Below are 21799 nucleotides of genomic sequence, written 5' to 3'. Positions count from 1 at the left end.
CATGTGATGCCTGTGGCGGGCTCACGCTCTCCAAGGCGGCACCTGTGAATAAAACTGACGCTCAGAGTCGTATTAATAAGACCTTCCGGATGGCATGAAACGAACGGTCTTGCTTTTGTGCCACAGAGCTTGCTCCTGTCCCCGTGCTCAGGGGCCACTGCTGGCCGTGTTGGTTCCGTAGGGGGTGCTGGGGCCCAGCCCCGCCGGGCTCGTTCGGGTGGGCGGGCACCTCCCGGGCCGCCTGCCCCCCGCGCCTTCTGCACACGTCTGCAGAGGAATCCGGGTTCTTTGCTTTTGTTTTACTGGGGGAATAAAGCACAGATTTCTTGTCGAGGCCTGCTGGAGAGTGATTGTAATGTGCAACCATTGCTTTTAGAGTAATCATGGGCCAGACTGGCAAGAAATCTGAGAAGGGACCAGTTTGTTGGCGGAAGCGTGTAAAGTCCGAGTACATGCGACTGCGGCAGCTCAAGAGGTTCAGGCGGGCTGATGAAGTCAAGGTACACTCTGTCCCCCGGGCACTGACAGCCAGTCGGGTCGCTCCCGCCCCCAGTCCGCGCTCTCAGCCCACGTCCTGTGTCCAGTGCTCCCGGCCTTGGTGGAGCGGCTGGGCAGTGGGAGGAGCCCGTCCTAAAGCTCTCCTCACGGGCCCGTGCGACCACACTCACGCTGGGGGTGCTTCTCGGGCCCTTCTGCTCAGTGCTCTTTGGGGCCACACCCAGCTCCTGACTCTGCTCAGGAATCACTCCTGGCAGTGCTCAGGGCACCATACGGGATGCCGGTGATCGAACCCAGGTTGGCTGCGTGTAAAACGCGCCTTCCCCGGCTCTGGCCCCTGAATTTCGGTTTTGTGTTTATAAAGCAATTGCGATTTTTGTGTTCCTTTTTTGGGGGTCATGATACGTTGTGCCCGGGGCTTCTCCCCAGGGCTTGGGGGCTGGTCCTGGAGTTGCTTGGCAACCGTGGAGTTTCAGGGGCCAAACCTTGGAACCCCCCCCCCCCCCATGCAGAATAGCAAGTGAGCTCGGGGCCAGTGCGCTGTGATTTTTAAAAAAAAACCCAGAACTTGCTGAGCGCGGAAGTAATTTGCCCACGCGCACAGTGGTCGTCACGGCTGCGGGGACGGGCCAGGCCCCTGTTCCAGGCGCTCGCGGACTTGCCAGCAATGAACACTCTTCTCTCTCTCTTCCCAAAGAGCATGTTTAGCTCCAACCGCCAGAAAATCGTGGAGAGAACGGAGATCTTGAACCAGGAGTGGCGGCAGCGGCGGATCCAGCCCGTGCACATCCTGACTTCCGTGAGCTCATTGCGTGGGACCAGGGAGGTTGGTTCACTCGCGAGCTGGCTCCCGGCTCTGCCCCCCGCGGGGTTTCCTTGGCGTGCGGTTCTAGCGATTTCCCCGGGTGGGCTCCCGGTGGGGAGGACGTGCTTCCCCGTGGTGCCTGGCTGGGGAAAACGGAACAGAAATCCCTGGCTTGGAATTCCTCCTCACGCCCTCATCAGATCAGACAGAACCAAGCTTCCCGACTCAGTTGTCTGTTTCCACTCCCTCGTATGAATTCACCACGATGGAAAAATGCTTTTTTTTTGGGGGGTGCTATTCATACTCATGAATTAAAAAAAAATAATGTTTTTCAAACCCTGAGGCTCACTACGAGGATTTTTAAATTGGTTTCAGGGGATTGGTGTTTTTTTTTTTTTGGTGGCATTTTCTGAATTCGGTAAGTCTCGGTCACTCTAAGACTTTGTATTTCCAAGGGAAGGCAGTGCGTTTCTTAGCGTCCGGAATGAACCAGTGCACCAGAGGGAAAGAAAGCCATAGAAGTGGTTGGAGCTCGGGGCTCACGGCCCATGGGCACGGTCTGTGGGGCTGGACCCCCAGGCCCACCCCCCAAAACGAGAGGAGGGGGATGGAGGTTTCAGCTGTGTAGAAGCCAGCAGTAGATCTGGTGGAGGCACTGTAAAGACGGCATAGAACACAGAACATAGAACATAGAACACGGAACACAGAACACAGAACAGAGCATAGAACATGGAACACAGAACACGGAGCAGAGCATAGAACACGGAACAGAGCATAGAACACGGAACACAGAACACGGAACAGAGCATAGAACACGGAACACAGAACACGGAGCAGAGCACAGAACACGGAACGCAGAACACGGGTCGAGCAGAGTCGCAGGGAGAGGGCCGGTGCCGGGTCAGGGCTCCGTGTGGCTTCCCCTGCACCCGAGGTGACGACCTCAGCTGAAACGTGGGATCTCCCCAACGCTGAAGTCTGTTCTCAAGTACTGGCCACTGAGCAGTGCTCTTCCCCGTTTGTATCGTAACGATCAGTTACCGGTCTGAGGCCCGGAGGGTGTCCAGTAAGCAGAGTTGGCCGCCGTGGGCGAGAGCCTCAGAGTTTGGTGGTCTGGATGGTCTTACAGGACTTGGGACGATTCTTACTCTCCGGTCAGCTCTGTTGCTGGAGTCACATAAATGTGTATCACATGCAGATTCCTTTCTCTCTGTCTGGACGGATGGCCTGCTTAGTGTGGGGTAAGACGGTGATTCAGTGTACCCAGAGAGATAGGGATTCTCTCCTGCGCTGTCACTATGTTTTCAAAAGTGGTGATACCTCAGAAAGCTTTGCCTGGTCACCTTAGGGAAATTTTGAGGTGAAGGGAAAAAAAAAAACCTAATCTTTTCCCCCTCTTCGGAGGAATAAATTCTAGCGTTTTGGAGACATAAAGCAGAGACACGTAGAATTTTTCTTTTTGGATTACACCCAGCGGTGCTCAGGGATGACTCCAGGCTCTGTGCTCAGGCCATTACTCCTGGCAGTACTCAGGGATCGAACCCTGGTCTGCTGCATGCAAGGCAAATGTCGAACTCTGTACTTCTCTCTTCAGCCCCCCGAATTTTAATTTTTCTACCAGTTGTAAATCTCAGAATGCTCCCAAGAGCCCAACATCCATTGCGTCAGTTTCTGGTGTGGAAATGGGCACTGTCGTCCCGTTCTTCATCAATTTGCTCGAGCAGGCACCAGTAACGTCTCCATTGTGAGACTTGTTACTGTTTTTGGCATATCCAATATGCCACGGGGAGCTTGCCAGGCTCTGCCATGTGGGCGAGATACTCTCGGCTCTCCGAGAGGGACGGAGGAATCGAACCCGGGTTGGCCGCGTGCAAGGCAAACGCCGTACCCGCTGTGCTGTCGCTCCAGCACATGAGATGGGTTCTCTGCACAAATCACCTCGTGGTAACTCATGGTGTATTGCTGCCTTTTCCCTCCTCCAGCAGGGAGGTTGAGCCTTCCAAGAGCTGTGGGTTTGCTTGCTCTAATGACCTGATGCAGGCCCCTGAGTACATTTTGCTCAGATGCATTAAGGAATGAGTAAAGTTCATTATTTATGTAGAAATTGAATTGTTCATAATGCAGTTTTAGTCATAAATCTGAGTATAATTTATTTACAAATGGTTCTTTAATAGCAGAATTTTGATTCTTTTCAAATGGAGAGAAAAATTCATTGTTTGTAAGGACCATTATTGTAAGTTTATGTGAGAGCAAATCAGCATTTTAATAAGTCAGAATTATTTTCTGTTTTTTTTTTTTTCTTTTGCTTTTTGGGTCACACCCAGTGATGCTCAGGGGTTACTCCTGGCTCTGCACTCAGGAATTACTCCTGGCGGTGCTCGGGGGACCCTATGGGATGCCGGGGATTGAACCCGGGTCGGCCGCGTGCAAGGCAAACGCCCTACCCGCTGTGCTATCGCTCAGGCCCCAATAAGTCAGAATTATTTTCTGAATTCACCCCACTAAGGTTGAAAAACTAATTTTTACCCGATGTGAAGAGGAAAGAAGGGGGCCAGACCCAGCAGTGCTCAGGGCTTCCCCCGGCCCGGGAGTCGCCCCTGGGGGGCTGCAGGGGCCCATGTGGGGTCCCGGGGATTGAGCCGGGCTGCCGGTGCGGGCAGGCGTCCTCGCTGTGCCGTCACTCCGTGCAGGAATTCCCGTTTTGACGCGTCCGGCGCTGACCGGTGAGTCGCTGGCTTTGGAGGGACCCGACGTGGCAGATTCTGCTTCAAGCGATTCAGCTTTTAGTCCCCCAGGCTCCCCCTCCCCCCGCCCGAACAACACAAAATACCCCGAAACCCAAAAACCCAGGACCTCTGACTCGGACGCTGAAGGTTTCTGCAGTTTGTGACAGACATTTTGGTGTTACCACAACCAAAAGCATTTAGGTGGGTGTGGGAGCAGGACTGGAGGGTCTCTCCTCCCCCCGCCCGACCTCTGCTAGTTTCCCGAAGTTTCTCCCTGCTGGGGCCTGAAGTGGGTCGGAAGCAGCCCTGCGCGGAGGAGCCTGTTTGGTGGCCGCGCTGTGGCTCCCAGCCCCGGGCGGGGGCTGTGGCCTTCCTGGGTGCCTGCAGGGCTGCGGGGGTCGCGTGCTTGCACGAGGGGCCCCTCGGGGGAGGCTCTCCTGGACTGTAGGACCTGGGGCTCGGGTCCGAGCTGAGCTGAGCTGAGCTGACCCGTCCTCCCGGCCCTGCCCGGGTTCCCTGTTGAGGGGGTTTCGAGACAGACGGTGTCCGCTGTGCTTTCTGCGAGTCCCCTGGCCTCCGGGGGGAAGTTGGGGGCCGGCTTGGGAGTCACTCGTGACTCTCCCTCTGCCCGTCCTTTCGGCCCTGGGCCCTCCCCCGGCTGTGAGAGCCGCAGGCGCAGGCGGCCTCCACGCCTGTCCTTTCTTGCCCTCGGGCTGTCTGGCCCCGGGTCGTGCCCCGGGCAGCTGGCGGAAGTGTTGGGTGAGCACTGTCCTCTGTGCTCGGGGACTCGGCCCCGAGGCAGCCGTCCGTGCCGTCTCTGTCGCTTGAGTGTGGAGCGGCTGTGGACCCCGCCGGCCCGGCCTGCCCTCCTCTCCCTCCCGCCCTCCTCTCCCTCTCTCCCGCCCTCCCTCCGGCCCGTCTGACGGACTTGGCCTCTCGGGACGGCTTTGGCTCTCCTTCCAGCCCAGTTCTGAACCCGCCTCCGTGGTGGGGTTTCTCTGGGCTCTGAGCGCAGTGCTCTGCCTCTTTCCTCTCCCACCCCTCCCTCCCCTCCGCGGCCGGCACGAGGAGGTAGGGACGGTCCCGCAGTCACAGCCGGCGCTTCTGCCCCTCCCTGTCCCCGTGTCCGGGGTGGGTGGAGCCCGGGAGGCCAGAGACGCCGGCATGTGCCCTCGCCCGCCGCGTCCTGGTGTGAGCCGCCCGGGCAGCCCCGTCCCCACGCGTGTCTGTCTGTGCCGTGGCTGGACCCCGGCGTCTCGCGGGGCGGCCGTGGCTGCTGTCTTGCCCCACGGTGCGAGGGGGCGCGTAGTCGGGGTGTTAATGTCTCTCCCTTCCCTGCAGCCTGCTCTCCTGCGCTGCCCTCCGGGTTTCCATGCCCCCGTTCCCCCCCGGGACCAGCCTGCTGCCGCGAGCCTCGGCGTGGCTGTGCGCTCCTGCCGCCCCCAGCGGGCCAGCCGCGCCGCCGCTGGGTCCAGCGGGTCCATGTAAGTGTCTCCGCCAGGCCTGCCGCGGGCCACTCGGCTGCGCCCGGGGGGGTGGAGCGTCCTTGGCGGCCCTCGGCGGCGAGGCTGTGCCCGCCACGGTGCCCGACCCCCCAGAGGGAACACGAGGGGCGTCCTGGCGGCTGGGACCCGGAACCGGCCCGGTGGAATCAGGCTCCGGGGGTGTCCCGAGGGCAGAATCCCCCCCACCCGGGCAGGAGGCGGGCCGAGCCGAACTGTCCAGGACGGTACATTTCCGAGGGAGAGAGGAGTGGCCGCGGCCCCCGAGCTCTGCGCCGCGCTCCTGCCGGGACTCGAGTTCCCAGGCTGTTCCCCGCGCTGTTCCCCGAGTGGCAGACACGCGGGGGTCAAGGCTCAGTAGGGGGCTTCTCGAACCCCTCTCGCTCGACTCCCGCAGGGAGGCTTCTGTTTCTGGCTCAGTGCTCTTGGTCGCCCTCACGGAGGCGCGTGCGACGGCTGTGGGGTCCGACCTGTACCCGGACACGTTTGCCAGGTGCTGACCCCTTGGGGGGCCGCTGGGCTGAGCGAGTGGTGGGACACGGGCATCTTTGTGCTCAGACTCGTGACTCTGACCCCGCTGAGGGGAGTACGGGGTGGCGGGGGGTGGGGGTTTGCTCTCTGCATCCCGGGAGCACCGTTTCCCGCCCAGGAAGGAGCGGGGGCGGGTCGAGATGGCAGGTGCGGGTGCAGGCCAAGGGAGTCGGGGTCCGGCGCTCGTCAGGACTGAGCCCTGAGCACCGCCAGGGTGGTGCACAGACCCCCACGGCTGTGCTCTCGGGGTGACCGGCCCCCGGCCCACCCAAACACACAGCGCCCACCCTACACCGCCCCCAGGCCCTGCGGGAAGGGGAGCCGGGGCAGCCGTGGGTGTCGCCTCTCCTGCTGCCCGAGGCCCCGAGGGACAAGCAGGGCCCAGTCTGCGCTCCTGCCGTGGACGGAGGCCTCCGGGAAGGCCTCTGCCCGCCCACCCCTGCTGGGCCGCTCCCGCCGCCTGCTCGCCTGCACTGTTGCCTCTTCCTCACGGGCGGAGATGCTGATCTTGTGCGGAAGGTTCTGGAGGCCTGGGGGGCGGGGAGTGGGTGTGCCAAAAGCTGCTGCGGGTCCACGGCCGGCTGGGCCGCGAAGGGGACACCGTGTAGGTCTGCCAGGGGACAGCACCTCGGGTGCTGGGCCCGGGCCTCTCCTGTGCCCGGGCCCCCACCCCAGTGCTCAGTAGGGCTCGAGGTTGGTCCCGCTGCTCTGCACAGGGCAAGTGTCTCCTGGTCTTGGCCTTCCTGGGTGTGCCTGTGACGGGGCGACCTCCACCCTCCGCGGGTGTGGCCCTTCCGGCGACACCATCCATCTAGCGATAGTTGAGAGTTTTCAATAGAGAACCCGGGGGGGAGGCTCCCCTAACGCCTCCCCTGATTCTCTGAGGGGCGGAAGCAGCGTCTTTGGCCCCCCTTGTCCTCCACACAGACGAGGGGTCAGGCAGTGCCGGGACTGGGCCGGGGTGTTAGCGGAGCCCTGAGCTGCTGATCCGAGATCAGCTGAGCGCAGGTTTGGTTTGCGGGTGGCTGGCGAGTGCGGGACGGGAGGAGCCTCTGCAGGGGTGCAGCCTGAACAGAGACGCTGAGAGGAGACGCCTGTTCGGATGAACTTCTCTGAACGAAGCAAGCCCTTTTGAAATGACTCACTAGGCAGCGTCTGGTTGTAACAGTGCTACGAGTTAGGATAGAGCGATGCAGCGGGGTGTGTGGCTCTGTTGCTGATGCGCCCTCGTGTGCTCCCGTTGCAGTGCTCCGTGACGAGTGAGTTTGATTTTCCGGCGCAGATCATCCCTCTGAAGACGCTGAACGCCGTCGCCTCGGTGCCCATCATGTACTCCTGGTCTCCCCTGCAGCAGAATTTCATGGTACGCGGATGCGTCTTCTGCCTCCTTGATGCTAACACTAAAGAAGTCGGGTTCTTGCCTTTCGGTTTTGGGGCCACACCTGGCGATGCTCAGGGCTGACTCCTGGCTCTGCACTCGGGAGTCACGCCTGGCGGTGGGGGTGGGGATGGGACCTGGGGCGGCTGCGTGCAAGGCAAAGGCCCTCCCCGCTGTTCTGTCCCGCCCCCCTCTCCCCCCCGGGCCCCCCCCCCGTGCTTTCTGTAAGAAACTTGGAGAGGGATTTCTTTATTTCTCGAACCTTCGTTTCTCTTTAGCTCCACCCACTGTACCATCTCTCTGGCCCTTTTTAGGAAAAATTTTCTGCCTCCCACCGATGACTTGGTGTCTCTCTTACTCTTTGTCGAGGTGCTTTTTTTTTTTGGGGGGGGGCACTCCTGGCAGTGCTCAGGGAGCCGAGCTTGAGCTTGAGCCCTCCCCAGCCGCCCTTTCTCTCTGCCCTCGGAGGCTGGTGTCCGACCCCTCCCCCCGAAAGCCGCTTGTTCTTGGAGAATGTTACTCTCTCCTGCTTGAGGCTAAATCCGTCTGATAGAAATTGTAACCAGAACATATAAACTGTAACCAGGCCGTGCCCCAGGATGCTATTATGTTGTCTGTGCTTTGGTAACTCAGTTTCTGGTGAGATCTAGCAATTTCCCATTTAATAGGTAGGGTTCGATTTTTTTTTTTTTTTTTAAGGGCCAGAGAGACGGTGCAGTGGGTAGGCTCTTGCCTTGTACACCGCTGGCCTGGGTTTGATCCCCCGAGCTCTGCCGGGAGTGATTTGTGAGCATTGCTGGGTGTGGCGAGTTCTGGACGGTCTCGTGCTGGTGTGCTCAGGGGTGACCTGGAGGTGACCTCTGCCTGTCACCCGGCCTTGGGGCCCTCAGACTCTCAGGAGAGAGTTCCTGGGAGAGAGAAGCTTTTCCTCTCACCCGGAGAGCTGCTGCCTGTAGTTTGGACAGAACAGAAAAGGTCACTTTTCTCTTTGGGTCACACCCAGCGAAGCTCATGGGTGCTCATGGGTGCTCAAGGGTGCTCAAGGGTGCTCGGGACCATATGGGATGCACAGATCCAACTCGGCAGACAACCCCACTGGACTGTCCCACAGAAGCGTCTTCTTCAGGGAAACATTTTATTTCTGTTACATTAAGAAATACTGTGATCCCCCAGCTAATCCTGCTTTTAATATTTTTTAAATTTTAGGTTGAAGATGAAACTGTTTTACATAATATTCCTTACATGGGGGATGAAGTCTTAGACCAGGACGGAACTTTCATTGAAGAACTAATAAAAAATTACGATGGGAAAGTACACGGGGATAGAGGTAAGCTGTGTGTTTATTTCCTCGTCTGCAGAGGGGCCAAATAACTGAGGAGTTTGATGCCGGAGGCAGGGGGCGTGAGGGACTGCGGGCAGCCCCCCTCCAGGAGAGTGGGGTTCGGCCTCTGCCTCGGGCCTCCTTGAATCGGAGAGCTGTGTTGCTGCCGGAGAATTCTGTGTGGTTGGTTAGAAAAACGGTCACTTGGGGCTGGAGCAATAGCACAGCGGGGAGGGCGTTTGCCTTGCACTCGGCCAACCTGGGTTCAAATCCCAGCATCCCATATGGTCCCCTGAGCGCCGCCAGGAGTGGTTCCTGAGTGCAGAGCCAGGAGTGGCCCCTGTGCATCGCCGGGTGTGACCCAAAAAGCAAAAAAAAAAAAAAAAAGAAAAGAAAAGAAAAACCGGTCACTTGGGTAACTCGATCCTTCTTGTCTTGTGCTTTGTGCCTCTTGTCCCCCGAGCGCGGTGCTGAGTGAGCCCAGCAGTGCCCGCCGTCTGGCCGTTTCGCCTGTCTGCAGCCCTTGTCAGAGCTTTTATTCCTCCGTTTCTGGGCCACACCAGCGATGCTCAGCGTCACTCCTGCTCAGGGGACCATCTCGGATGCCAGGGATCAAACATGCGAGGCAAACGCCTGCTATACTGGCTACAAACCCCCCTGGCCCCAGGAGCTTTAATTCAAACAATTTTTGTGCATGTAGATTATGCCGGTTCTGTTATACTTTCTCCCCGTTTTTATTTAATTATTTTGTTATTAAATTTTTAGTGATTCAGTTTTCCTTTTTTTTGAGAGGGGTCTCACCTCCTGGCTCTGCACTCAGGAATGAGCCCAGAGGTGCTCAGGGGACAGGATCCTGGGGATTGGACCGCGGTGTGCACGGCCAGCGCCCTTCCTGCCATGGCCCTTGGCTCCTTGGTGATTTGGGAGTTACCTTAGTTCCGTCTGGGCCCTAAAAGCCTTTATGCTTAAAAAATAATGCTTCCTGTCACACCTGGAGTCTCTGGCTGGAATCACACTTGTTTGTTTTTTTTTTTTTTTCTTTTTTTCTTTTTTTTTTTGGGGGGGGTCACACCTGGCGATGCACAGGGGTTATTCCTGGCTCTGCACTCAGGAATTGCTCCTGGCTGTGCTCAGGGGACCATATGGGATGCTGGGAATCGAACCCGGGTCGGCCGCGTGCAAGGCAAATGCCCTACCCGCCATGCTATTGCTCCAGCCCCTGTTTTTTTTTTTTTAAGCCTTTCTTTAGGTCACACCCGGCGATGCTCAGGGGTTACTCCTGGCTTTGCACTCAGGAATTACTCCTGGTGGTGCTCAGGGATGCTGGGAATCGAACCCGGGTCGGCTGCGTGCAAGGCAAACGCCCTATGGCTGTGCTATCGCTCCAGCCCCCACACTTGTTTTTTGTTCTCGCTTTTTGTTCTGCTCCTGGCTCCGTGGCCAGCAGTTACCCCCGATGGTGCTCAGAAACCATTTTGGTGCTGGGGAATCAAGCCCCGGGCCAGCCCGGCCTGTTTTACTCTCGCCCTGGCCCTGGGGACTAACACTTCTGTGCTTGTCTGGAGGCACCCAGGAAAGACTGAGCGTCCTGCGGAAATAGGGCTGAAGCCGGGCTTGGCATTTGTTGTCCTGATTCTCGTTGGCCTGTTTCAGACTCCTGGTCACAGAAAATGCCTCAGACTCCAGCAAAACTTAGGGATCGGAAATCCTTTAAAAATATTATTTGTAAAAAGAAAAAAACTCCAAAAAAAACCCGCAAAAGACTATTTGTGGGGCTGGAGTGATACTACAGCGGGGAGGGCGTTTGACCTGCATGCAGCCGACCTGGGTTTGATCCCCAGCATCCCATATGGTCCCCTGAGCACTGCCAACAGTGATTCCTGAGTGCAGAGCCAGGAGTAACCCCTGTGCATTGCCGGTGTGACCCAAAAAGCAAAACAAAAACCAAACAAACCCTAAATATTAAAACATTATTTACGAATGGGGAGTTGCCCTTTGAAAAAGACTGAGGTATTTATTCCCTGTGGGCTGGAGCGATAGCACAGCGGGGAGGGCGTTTGCCTTGCATGAAGCTGACTCGGGTTCGATTCCTCCATTCCTCTCGGAGAGCTCAGCAAGCTACCGAGAGTATCTCACCCGCACGGCAGAGCCTGGCAAGCTCCCCGTGGCGTATTCGGTATGCCAAGAACAGGAACAACAAGTCTCACATTGGAGACGTTCCTGGTGCCCGCTCGAGCAAATCGATGAGCAGCGAGACGCCAGTGACGGTGATTTATTCCCTGGTTTGGAAGGATATTGAGGCCGCAGTGGCCGGAGAGAAAACGGAGGAGCTGGGGGTCATCCCTGCTGGGGCCCCTGAACCTGACCCCTCCCGCCGGCCCGTGCGTGAGGCGCAGCACCCACGGTCGTTTCTTCTGTCGGACGATGCTCCCGGTCAGACGCGTCTCTTGTTCCCGCTTTCCTCCTGACGACGTCTGACCCGATGCCTTTCAGAGTGCGGGTTCATCAATGACGAGATTTTTGTGGAGCTGGTGAATGCACTCGGGCAGTACAACGATGACGAGGAGGAGGAGGAGGACGACGGCGACGAGCCGGACGAGAGAGAGGACAAGCAGAAGGCGCTGGAGGAGAGCCGGGCGGGTGCGTGAGCCCTTCCCTCCCCTCCACTCCCCTCCCCTCCCCTCCCGTCCCGTCCTGGTCATCTAGGCTTGAGCCCCAAGCCCAGGTGTGGACAGGCCCGTGGCCCGGGGACTCCAGGGAATTGCCACTGGTCTCTGCGCCGTGAGCGGTCTGAGGCGGCGTCTGAGGGGAGGGCACAGAGCCTGTCTACTCGCCTCTCTCAGACTTCCCCTCTGTCTCTGCTCGTGTAGACAAAGAGAGCCGCCCTCCTCGGAAATTTCCTTCGGATAAAATTTTTGAAGCCATTTCCTCAATGTTTCCAGATAAAGGCACAGCAGAAGAGCTAAAGGAAAAGTAAGAATTGTTCTCCTGGGTTGTGTTTCCAAGGCCAAGCGGCCCCGGAGGTACTAAGAATGGAAGTTGGTTTTGTTTCACCTAACACCAGATATTGAGGCCCCGGGTGTATCCGCGGGGTTTTGTGCTGTGAGCAGCTGCTAGGAGAGAGAACGTCTGTTTGCAGAGACAGCCAGAGAACATCGCCCTGGGCCGCCTTAGTCTCGGCTCAGTGGATGTCACGTAAATAGAGACATTCACAGTATGTCCGAGTCAGGCCGGAATTGATCGCCCACGTGCCGTGTTTGACGGCCCACCTGAACGGGAATGGTGATCGTCTATGTTTGAGGACAGATCAGTCCAGCCCAGCCTCTGGGAAACCTGACTGTCAGGGACCGTTTGGCCTGGCCTGACGCCCCCGTTCTCGTCTCGGCCAGGTACAAGGAGCTCACGGAGCAGCATCAGCCGGGCGCCCTGCCCCCCGAGTGCACCCCGAACATCGACGGGCCCAACGCCAGGTCCGTCCAGCGCGAGCAGAGCCTGCACTCCTTCCACACGCTGTTCTGCAGGAGATGTTTTAAGTACGACTGCTTCCTGCATCGTAAGTGCGGCCCGCGCTGCCGGCTGCCGGCGACGGCCAGGCTCCACGGCCGAGTCGAGAATCAGTTGCTGTAGTTCAGACCAGAACACGGAGGGAGCAGAACACACCAGGGGTTGGCTGGTGGCTTGAGGCTTGCTCTGAAGCGTGTGTGTGTGTGTGTGTGTGTGTGTGTGTGTGTGTGTGTGTGTGGCTTGAGGCTTGCTCTGAAGCGTGTGTGGCTTTGTGTGTGTGTGTGTGTGTGTGTGGCTTGAGGCTTGCTCTGAAGCGTGTGTGGCTTTGTGTGTGTGTGTGTGGCTTGAGACTTGCTCTGAAGTGTGTGTGTGTGTGTGTGTGTGTGTATGTGGCTTGAGGCTTGCTCTGAAGCGTGTGTGTGTGCGTGCATGTGTGTGTGTGTGTATGTGTGTGGCTTGAGGCTTGCTCTGAAGCGTGTGTGGCTGTGTGTGTGTGTGTGTGTGGCTTGAGGCTTGCTCTGAAGTGTGTGTGTGTGTGTGTGTGTGTGTGTGTGTGTGTGTGTGTGTGGCTTGAGGCTTGCTCTGAAGCGTGCGCGCGTCTCCCCTGCTGGTCGGTGGGGTCAGGGGTCAGCGTTTGCCCCCACAGTTGCGATTAGCCCGATTCATCAATGAGAACTCGCTGGACCCGGCACAGAATTGCCGACACTGCTGGGCATAAGTTTTAAATAGGGGCTTTCTCTGACCTTCTTACCGTATTGAACTTGAAGTGCATTTCGATGGTGTGTTCAGGTCATGTCTCCTAATGCCTGTTCAAAGTTTGTGCCCCCGTTCTGGGACTCTGCCGTAGTCGGCACGTTTTGTGTTTTGCCAAGGGGAGCCGAGTCATAAGCTTCTTTCACCAGTGCAGTGGGGCTAAGGACGCAGTGGGGGGGACTCGGTGTGGCAGGACATGGCAGTTAGAGGACTCCAGGCCTCAAAGGTGCCTTGGGACAGTGTGTGTTACTTCAGGCGAAATAATGGCGTCTCCCGTAAGTCTGGTTCTCAGTAAGAGCCATCGAGGTGGGGGGTCGGGGCAGGTCAGGGTCCCACCCCGCTGTGCTCAGGGCCGCCCTGGGGGCAGGGGGTATATGGTGCCAGCACCGGGCAAGGCAAGTGCCTGTCCCCTGGACTCTCAGGCCGCGTTTCCTTGTAATTTAAGGGGATCTGGTTTGTGATTTGGGTCCCGTCCTGCAGTGCCCAGGGCTTACTCCGGGCTGTGCACTCAGGGGTCACTCCTGGCGGTGCGGGCCATGTGGGGTGTCCAGGGTCGAGTGGGGTCAGCTGTGTGCCAGGCAGACGCCCACCCCGCCTCCTCCTCTGCAGCCTGGCAAGTGGGATGCGGTTGTTTTCCTTTGGGGGCCACACCCGGTAGCTCTCATGGGGAGCAGGGGTGGAATCTGGGTCTGCGCCCACCCCACCGGGGCCCTCTCTGGCCCCTGGCTCGGCCATGTCCAGCCTCTGGCCAGCAGGACGCTGTGGTGGTGGGGCCGCGTGTGGATTGTGGCCCGGCGCCAAGGCGCGTCTGAAGCCCGTTTCCAGCCGCGTTTCTGTTTCTGTGCATGCACGGCCTTGTCAGGACTCGGAGAGTCTCTGTTTCTCTCACGGTGGCCGGTGGGGTGGTGCTCCCGGGAGCACCCAGCGAAAGTTCTGGATGTGGCAGGCGTCCGCGCGCTTTTCCAAAAGCCTTTGCCGTCACGGTGTCGTTTCTCTTGCAGCCTTCCACGCCACGCCTAACACCTACAAGCGCAAGAACACGGAGACGGCGCTGGACAACAAGGCCTGCGGGCCCCACTGCTACCAGCACCTGGTGAGCGGGCGCTGCGCCCTACGGCGCCCCCGGGCTCCCGCAGAGCTGCGTGCCCGCCTAGCAGAGGGTCCCGGCCAGCCCCGCCCCGCTGCCGCGCCCGCCCCGCCCCGCCGCCCTGAGACCCCGCCCCCCAGCCGCCAGGCCCCGCCCCCGGGGACCGAGCGCAGGCCCGGGCGTAGCGAGGTCAGGTGGAAAAGCCGCGTTCTCCGGGTACTGTCTCACTTCTCCCGTCTCCCCTCTTTGAACCAAGCCACTCGTACCTAGGAACTAAGTGGGTAGATATTGCCTGTCGGATTTTGGACAGAAGAGCAGTGAATGCGCCGCGGAAGGTACCCTCTTTACGCACTCTGGGCTCTGTAGAGTGGAAGCTGCCGGCTGCGCTCACGCCCCGCCCCTGCCCGGCCCCGAGCACTGTTGGCTGCTGCCCCTCGGCCCGGTCCGGCCCCCTCCCCGCGCTCGCACCCGCCCGACTGCCCGGCTCAGGGCGGGGCCGCCCCCCGAAGGCCATGGTCGGCCGAGTCACGTCTGTCTGTCACCGCGGGGTGGTCGCTTGAGCCACTGCAGAGCCAAGCCTGCCCGCCAGGCCCGTCCGGTCACTCTGAAGGAGGCCACGCGCCCCCGGGGGCCCCGAGGGGCTGCCCTGAGACTCAGAGTTGCACCGTGTGTCACACGTGTCATGTGTCACGGCCCCGCTCCCGGCCGGCGAGCAGCGGCGTCTTCCCGCGCCATCCCGGGAACCGCGTCCCTTTTCCCGGCCAGCGCCCAGACACGCGCCTTAGTGTGCAGACGGCAGTCCCGGCCGCGTCCCCGTCCCCGTCCCGCGCGGCCCTGACTCCACGCGGCCCTTCGTCCCCTCGCAGGAGGGAGCCAAGGAGTTCGCCGCCGCCCTCACCGCCGAGCGCATCAAGACGCCGCCCAAGCGGCCCGGGGGCCGCCGGAGGGGACGGCTGCCCAACGCCAGCAGCCGGCCCAGCACGCCCACCATCAGCGTGCTGGAGTCCAAGGACACCGACAGTGACCGGGAGGCGGGCGCCGAGACGGGCGGGGAGAGCAACGACAAGGAGGAGGAGGAGAAGAAGGACGAGACGTCCAGCTCGTCCGGTGAGGCCCGGGGGACGGGACCCCGCGCCCCACAGTCCCCCCCTGACCCCGCTCCCCACAATCTCCCCTCTGACCCCGCTCCCACAATCCCCCTTCTGACCCCGCTCCCCACAATCCCCCCTGACCCCGCTCCCCACAATCCCCCCTGACCCCGCTCCCCACAGTCCCCCTCTGACCCCGCTCCCCACAGTCCCCCTCTGACCCCGCTCCCCACAGTCCCCCTCTGACCCCGCTCCCCACAGTCCCCCCTCTAACCCCGCTCCCCACAGTCCCCCTCTGACCCCGCTCCCCACAGTCCCCCCTCTAACCCCGCTCCCCACAGTCCCCCCTCTGACCCCGCTCCCCACAGTCCCCCCTCTGACCCCGCTCCCCACAGTCCCCCTCTGACCCCGCTCCCCACAGTCCCCCCTCTGACCCCGCTCCCCGCAATCCCCCCTCTGACCCCGCTCCCCACAGTCCCCCTCTGACCCCGCTCCCCACAGTCCCCCTCTGACCCCGCTCCCCACAGTCCCCCCTCTAACCCCGCTCCCCACAGTCCCCCCTCTAACCCCGCTCCCCACAGTCCCCCCTCTAACCCCGCTCCCCACAGTCCCCCCTCTGACCCCGCTCCCCACAGTCCCCCCTCTGACCCCGCTCCCCACAGTCCCCCTCTGACCCCGCTCCCCACAGTCCCCCCTCTGACCCCGCTCCCCGCAATCCCCCCTCTGACCCCGCTCCTCGAAATCCCCCCTCTGACCCCGCTCCCCGCAATCCCCCCTCTGACCCCGCTCCCCACAGTACCCCCTCTGACCCCGCTCCCCGAAATCCCCCCTCTGACCCCGCTCTCCACAGCCCCCTTGGCCTCCCCGGGCTCCGTTGTGTCCATCTGTCCCAGGCCCTCTCAGGAGCCCTGCGGGTCCCCGTGCTGCGTGTCCGGAGCTGTGTGGGCTCCGTGCTGAGGGGCGGCGGGGGCCTGTCTGGCTGCCCCTCACCCCGATGGGGGGGGGCCTTCCTGCCACAGTCTCGGGGGCGCAGCGCCGTGCCCAGGGACCCCTGCAGGCGGGGCCGCGCCTTCTCCCCGGCCCGGCCCCAGCCTGAGCCGCGCCCCCTGCCCCGCGCAGAGGCCAACTCCCGCTGCCAGACGCCCATCAAGATGAAGCCCAACATCGAGCCCCCCGAGAACGTGGAGTGGAGCGGGGCCGAGGCCTCCATGTTCCGCGTGCTCATCGGCACCTACTACGATAACTTCTGCGCCATCGCCAGGCTGATTGGGACCAAGACCTGCCGCCAGGTGAGCGCCGCCCGCTGCCAGGGGCCCCTGCAGGGGGGGCTCGGGGCGAGAGCAGCCGGGCCGGGCGCGGGCGGGCCGCTGCCCCGTGGGTGAGCTCGGCCCCTCGCCAGGTCTATGAGTTCCGAGTCAAGGAGTCCAGCATCATCGCGCCCGCGCCCGCCGAGGACGTGGACACGCCTCCCCGGAAGAAGAAGAGGAAACACCGGTGAGTCCCGGGGCCGTCCCGCAGCTCCGGCGGCCTCTGAGAAGAGCCCAGGTTGGCTCTTGCTGCCCCTGGCGCCTCTGAGGGGGTGCCCGGGGTTGGGCGGGGCCGTCTGGGCCGCGGGGGCGGGGGGCGGGAGCCCCGTGCCCAGGCTCCCGTCCTGAGGGGAGTCTGTCTCTCCCTCCCGGCAGGCTGTGGGCCGCGCACTGCAGGAAGATCCAGCTGAAGAAAGGTGAGCGCCCCCCCACCCCCCCGCCCGCGCGCCCAGGCTGCTGCAGGGGGGCCGAGGGCGGGGCCTGACCTAGCTCTCGCCCCCGCAGACGGTTCCTCCAACCACGTTTACAACTACCAGCCCTGCGACCACCCGCGGCAGCCCTGCGACAGCTCCTGCCCCTGCGTCATCGCCCAGAACTTCTGCGAGAAGTTCTGCCAGTGCAGCTCCGAGTGTAAGTGGCGCAGGGGCGGCGGGGGGGGGGGGCCGGCCCGGCCGAGGGTCCCGCCGGGCGGGGATCTGGCGGGCGCGGGGCCAGAGCGGCCCGTTGATGTCCCCGCCTGCCCCCCCCCAGGCCAGAACCGCTTCCCCGGCTGCCGCTGCAAGGCGCAGTGCAACACCAAGCAGTGCCCCTGCTACCTGGCCGTGCGCGAGTGCGACCCCGACCTGTGCCTCACCTGCGGCGCCGCCGACCACTGGGACAGCAAGAACGTGTCCTGCAAGAACTGCAGCATCCAGCGCGGCTCCAAGAAGGTGGGCGGGCGGGCGGCCGGGTCAGGCCCGGAGTGTCCCAGCTGTTCGGTCGTGGGGAGCGGGCAGAGTGTGGGGCCGCACGAAGGGGCCGTCCTGGTGCCGAGTCGGCCCCGTAGCTCCTGTAGTAACTGGAAACAGCCGAGCCAGGGGCCGCGGGGCAGACCCGGAACCAGCACCCCGGGAGCTGGTGACGGAGCAGACCCGCCCGGGAGGTGGGTGACAAGTGTCCTGTGCTTGGTCTGGGGGCACGTCTCCAGTGCGCGGGGACTGCCCGCCCCGAGCGGCTGCGTCCAGTGTTCAGGGCTCCCAGGGAGGCAGAGGCTGCGGCCCCCCCCGCCCCCCCGCCCACTGCTGCACCCCTGGGGGCCGCCGTCTGTGTCGTGGGCCCTGGGAGGGGCCGTGGGCCCGGTCGAGCAGCTCCTGCTTTGTCACCCCGGGAAATGGGCCTCGGGCGCCTGCGGGAGGGGTGCGGTCAGGCCCCGGGAATCCTCAGCTGTGCCCCTCGGGGTCCGAGGTTTCAGGCCACTCCGCCCACAGGCCGCCGGCATCCTTGTAACGTTGTTTTTCCTCTCCAGCATCTGTTGCTGGCGCCCTCGGACGTGGCCGGCTGGGGCATTTTCATCAAAGATCCTGTTCAGAAAAACGAGTTCATCTCAGAGTACTGTGGAGAGGTGAGGGCGGACGGGCCGCCTAGGGGGCGCGCGCGGCCACGGCGCTCGTGCCGGGCAGGTCCCTCGGTGTCGGGTTCATTGCACTGGCTCGTCCTGCGAGAGGGCTCAGGCGGGCCCGGCAGTGCCCGCGGCGGCCGCCTCCAGCCTGGAACGAGCTCAGTTTACGCTCCAGCTCGGAAAGAGCCTCCGAGCTGAGCCCCGCTGTCCCCCGCCGGCTCGCCGTGCAGTGCCTCCGGCCGGGCCGGCTCCGCCACTGTTTCTCTCTGTCTCAGATCATCTCTCAAGACGAAGCGGACAGGAGAGGGAAGGTCTACGACAAGTACATGTGCAGCTTTCTCTTCAACTTGAACAACGGTGCGTGGGGGCCGCAGTCCTGGCCGCGCTCAGACTGTCTCTTGGTGCTGAAGCTGGCGGGGGGGTTTCGGGAGGCCCGTCGGTCTTACTCTGAGTTGCCGGGGTCTGGCCGGGGCCAGCGGGCGCCGCGCCCCCGTGTCTTGTGTCGGGCCGCTGCTGTCCGGGGTCACTCACTGACTTTTCTCCTCCTTAGATTTTGTGGTGGATGCAACCCGCAAGGGCAACAAAATCCGTTTTGCAAATCATTCAGTGAATCCCAACTGCTATGCAAAAGGTAGGTGCCCTCGGCGGGGTGCCCTGCCCGCCTGCCCGTCCGCCCCCCGCTCACCCACCGCCCGTCTCTCGCAGTCATGATGGTCAACGGCGACCACAGGATCGGGATCTTCGCCAAGAGAGCCATCCAGACCGGCGAGGAGCTCTTCTTCGATTACAGGTGGGGGGTGCGGGGGGCGCTGGGGGGTGCGCGGGCCGGGCCTGCCCTGCCCTGCCCTGCCCTGCCCTGCCGGGCCCCCAGGCCAACCCGGGCCGGGCCCTGAGCTCCGTCTCCTGCCGCCGCAGATACAGCCAGGCAGACGCGCTCAAGTATGTGGGCATCGAGCGGGAGATGGAGATCCCGTGACGCCAGCTACCTCCCCTCCTTCCGGAACAGCTGCCTTAGCTCCAGGAACCTCGAGTACTGTAGGAAATGCAGTTTGAAATTCTGAATTCACCAAGTACTGTAAGAATAATTTATAGTGATGAGTTTTAAAATCAACTTTTTATTGCCTTCTCACCAGCTGCAGAGTGTTTTGTACCAGTGAATTTTTTGCAATAATGCAGCATGGTACCTTTTTCAACTTTGAATAAAGAATACTTGAACTTGTCGTCGGCGTGTCCTTCCTGCACGCGGCAGGCGCCTGGGGGCGGCGACAGGGGCCTCCGCCGAGCGGGGAGGGCTGGCTCTCGCACCCGCGCCCCAGAACGTCCACATCCCCAGGCCGGCAGACGGGGAGGGCGACACCCAGGGAAGGGGGGAGGGCCGGGGCGAGCACATCCCGGGCAGTCTGCAGGGCACGCGGCTGACCGGGGTTCGGGGCCCTGATCTCCAGCAGTGGTCCCTGGGCACCGCTGGGTGTGGCCCCAAATGAACAAAAAGGGAGTTGTTAGAAAGTCTGAGTCACTGCGAGATACAGTTACAGAGCTCTTCATGGCCGTAGATGTTCCAACATCCGCCCCCCCCACCCGTGGACATTTCCTGCCACCAACGTCCCCGATTCCCCTCCCGCCCCCTCGGCCCCGGGCTGCTTTCTGAGCCGGAGACAACTTATGTTGCTTACAGCATTCTCTTTCTCTCTCTCTCTCTCTCTCTCTCTCTCTCTCTCTCTCTCCCCCTCTATCCTCTCTCTCTCTCTCTCTCTCTCTCTCTCTCTCTCTCTCTCTCTCTCTCTCGCCCTCTCTCCCCCCTCCCTCCCTCCATTTCTCCCTTCCTCTCTCTCTCTCTTCACCTCCCTCTTTTTGGGCCTTACGGTTTAATACTGTTACTGGAAGGTTATCTTTTTCTTGGTTGTCCCCTCTCTGTCCTGTTCTCCCCCGGCCCTGCCCCTTTCTCCCCACCACCCCCTGACGGCAGGCTTGCAACCAGTCCTCCTGGCCCCATTTCTACAAGCAGGGAACGTGGACACCCCTGGTGTCAGTGGGGAGCTCTTTGGGACGGAGACCTGTAGGAAGCGTGACAGGGACTGAACTCGGGGCCCCACCTATGCCCGTCGTAAACGGCTCATCACGGGTTTCCCAAACATCCCTAAGGTCGAGGTCACTTACTGGAACACAGAACTGATACTGGCAGCCGACGAGAGAATGGGAATTAACAGGTGCTTGTCCTGTGTGTGTGTGGCCGGCCCCAGCCACATCGGGGTCCCCAAGTGCCACTACGGGTGACAGGTATGTCCCCCCGCCATGACCAAAACCAGCAAAGAGACACACAAAACAATTTTGGGGCCACACCTGGAGGTAACTGCACTCGGGGATCACCCCTGGTGGGCTCGGGGCCCCGGGGGTCAAACCGGGCTTGGCTGCAGGCGAGCGAGTGTCCTACCTGCTGTGCTTGCGTTCTGGCCCCAAAACAAAAAACACTTTTGCCAGTAAAATGATAACCTACTCAGAGAAAGGGGCCAGCAGGGTTGCCCTCAGAGCTGAAGGAATGACCCAAACTTGAGGGACCGGCCACAGCGCAGGGGCTTCACAGCCCCGAGAGCAGCCTCAGAGGCAGCATTGAAGGAGCTGAAGGCAGACTGTCGTCTGTCTTTGTGAGCACTTGGCGCTGAGCGTGCCGACGCCTGGCACGGTGGGCGCGTCTGCTGGGCTGAGAGGTGTTTACTCAGGATTGCTAAGGGATTTTACACTCCCGGCAGTGAATTGGAACATTCAACATACACGAAACAACTATGTCTGATGGGTTTAAAGACATCTCCATAGACTTTTGACTACAATCTTTTTATTTTTTATTTTCTTTTATTTTATGGAATCACCATGAGGAAAGTTACACAGTTCGCAGGCTTATGTCTGTTATACAATGCTCAAATAACCACCCCTTCACCAGTGCCCATATTCCACCACCAGAAACCCCAGTATACCTCCAACCCCCTTCCCCCACCCCCACCCCCGCTTGCATAACTGATAAATTTCACTTCATTTTCTCCTTACCTTGGTTACATTCCATATTTCAACACAAAACTCACTATTGTTGTTGGAGTTTCCCCCCAAAAGAAACAACCCTACTGAGAAGGAGGCATTTGATAATCAGTTTTCCACTGCTGAGAATAAAGAGACATGAAGTCACGCGGCCGCGGTAGCGGCCGCGCGGTTTAGGATTTCTGTATTTTAGTATTTTAGTAATTAAGTCCAGGGAGATTTATGTCAGAAATTGCATAGTTTCCCCTCATCGGCCGGCGTCGGGCAATAGCTTAGTTCACAGTCTAGAGACATGGCTGCAAGCAGTTTCTGGGACCAAAAGTAGTCTAGCTGGCCTCCGGATCGTGTTCCATCAGCAGCAAAATGGCCACACCGAAGTGTAGCCGCCCGGGTTGAGTCTCGGCGGAGTGCGATACAATCTTATTAACGCACAACTAAGCTATGTAACAAGGCCAATATTCTTTTCGAATAAAACACTTCTGCCTTAAATTGCCCCCCTGCCCCCTGCCCTTTGATTTTTGGTCCATATCAGCAGTACTCAGGGCTTCCTCCTGGCTCTGCACTCAGGAATTACTCCTGGTGGGTCTCGGGGGGGACCCTAAGGGACGCCGGGGATCGAACCTGGGTCGGCTGTGTGCAAGGCAAGTGCCCTACTGCTGTACTATGCTAGTATCA

At 60.8% G+C, this 21799-nt stretch overlaps 1 protein-coding gene across 4 annotated transcripts in view; it reads left to right on the top strand.

Annotated features, from left to right (window-relative positions):
- Positions 1 to 19307, top strand: part of EZH2 (enhancer of zeste 2 polycomb repressive complex 2 subunit) — a 34056-nt gene extending 14749 nt beyond the window's left edge. Inside the window, exons 1-20 of one of the 4 annotated variants that reach the window (XM_055136004.1) lie at positions 485 to 500; positions 1196 to 1297; positions 5371 to 5513; positions 7309 to 7425; positions 8647 to 8767; positions 11255 to 11401; positions 11632 to 11734; positions 12151 to 12314; positions 14020 to 14111; positions 14972 to 15212; positions 16313 to 16482; positions 16593 to 16687; positions 16876 to 16916; positions 17005 to 17130; positions 17251 to 17429; positions 18005 to 18100; positions 18373 to 18454; positions 18648 to 18728; positions 18803 to 18887; positions 19013 to 19307. In XM_055136004.1, coding sequence (XP_054991979.1) covers positions 7390 to 7425; positions 8647 to 8767; positions 11255 to 11401; positions 11632 to 11734; positions 12151 to 12314; positions 14020 to 14111; positions 14972 to 15212; positions 16313 to 16482; positions 16593 to 16687; positions 16876 to 16916; positions 17005 to 17130; positions 17251 to 17429; positions 18005 to 18100; positions 18373 to 18454; positions 18648 to 18728; positions 18803 to 18887; positions 19013 to 19073 — 1920 coding nt within the window. In that variant the 5' untranslated portion in view covers positions 485 to 500; positions 1196 to 1297; positions 5371 to 5513; positions 7309 to 7389 and the 3' untranslated portion in view covers positions 19074 to 19307. Of the gene's footprint in view, positions 1 to 376; positions 501 to 1195; positions 1325 to 5370; positions 5514 to 7308; positions 7426 to 8646; positions 8768 to 11254; positions 11402 to 11631; positions 11735 to 12150; positions 12315 to 14019; positions 14112 to 14971; positions 15213 to 16312; positions 16483 to 16592; positions 16688 to 16875; positions 16917 to 17004; positions 17131 to 17250; positions 17430 to 18004; positions 18101 to 18372; positions 18455 to 18647; positions 18729 to 18802; positions 18888 to 19012 lie in introns of those variants that run through there. The other 3 variants (XM_055135993.1, XM_055135987.1, XM_055135999.1) reach the window with 3 other exon arrangements.
- The last annotated feature ends 2492 nt before the right edge of the window (positions 19308 to 21799 follow it).

The sequence above is a fragment of the Sorex araneus genome, chromosome 1, assembly GCF_027595985.1.
Source record: "Sorex araneus isolate mSorAra2 chromosome 1, mSorAra2.pri, whole genome shotgun sequence".
NCBI classification, from domain to species: Eukaryota; Metazoa; Chordata; class Mammalia; order Eulipotyphla; family Soricidae; genus Sorex; species Sorex araneus.
The sequence above is the reverse complement of the archived record's forward strand: the minus strand, read 5'-3'. Positions and strand labels throughout refer to the sequence as shown.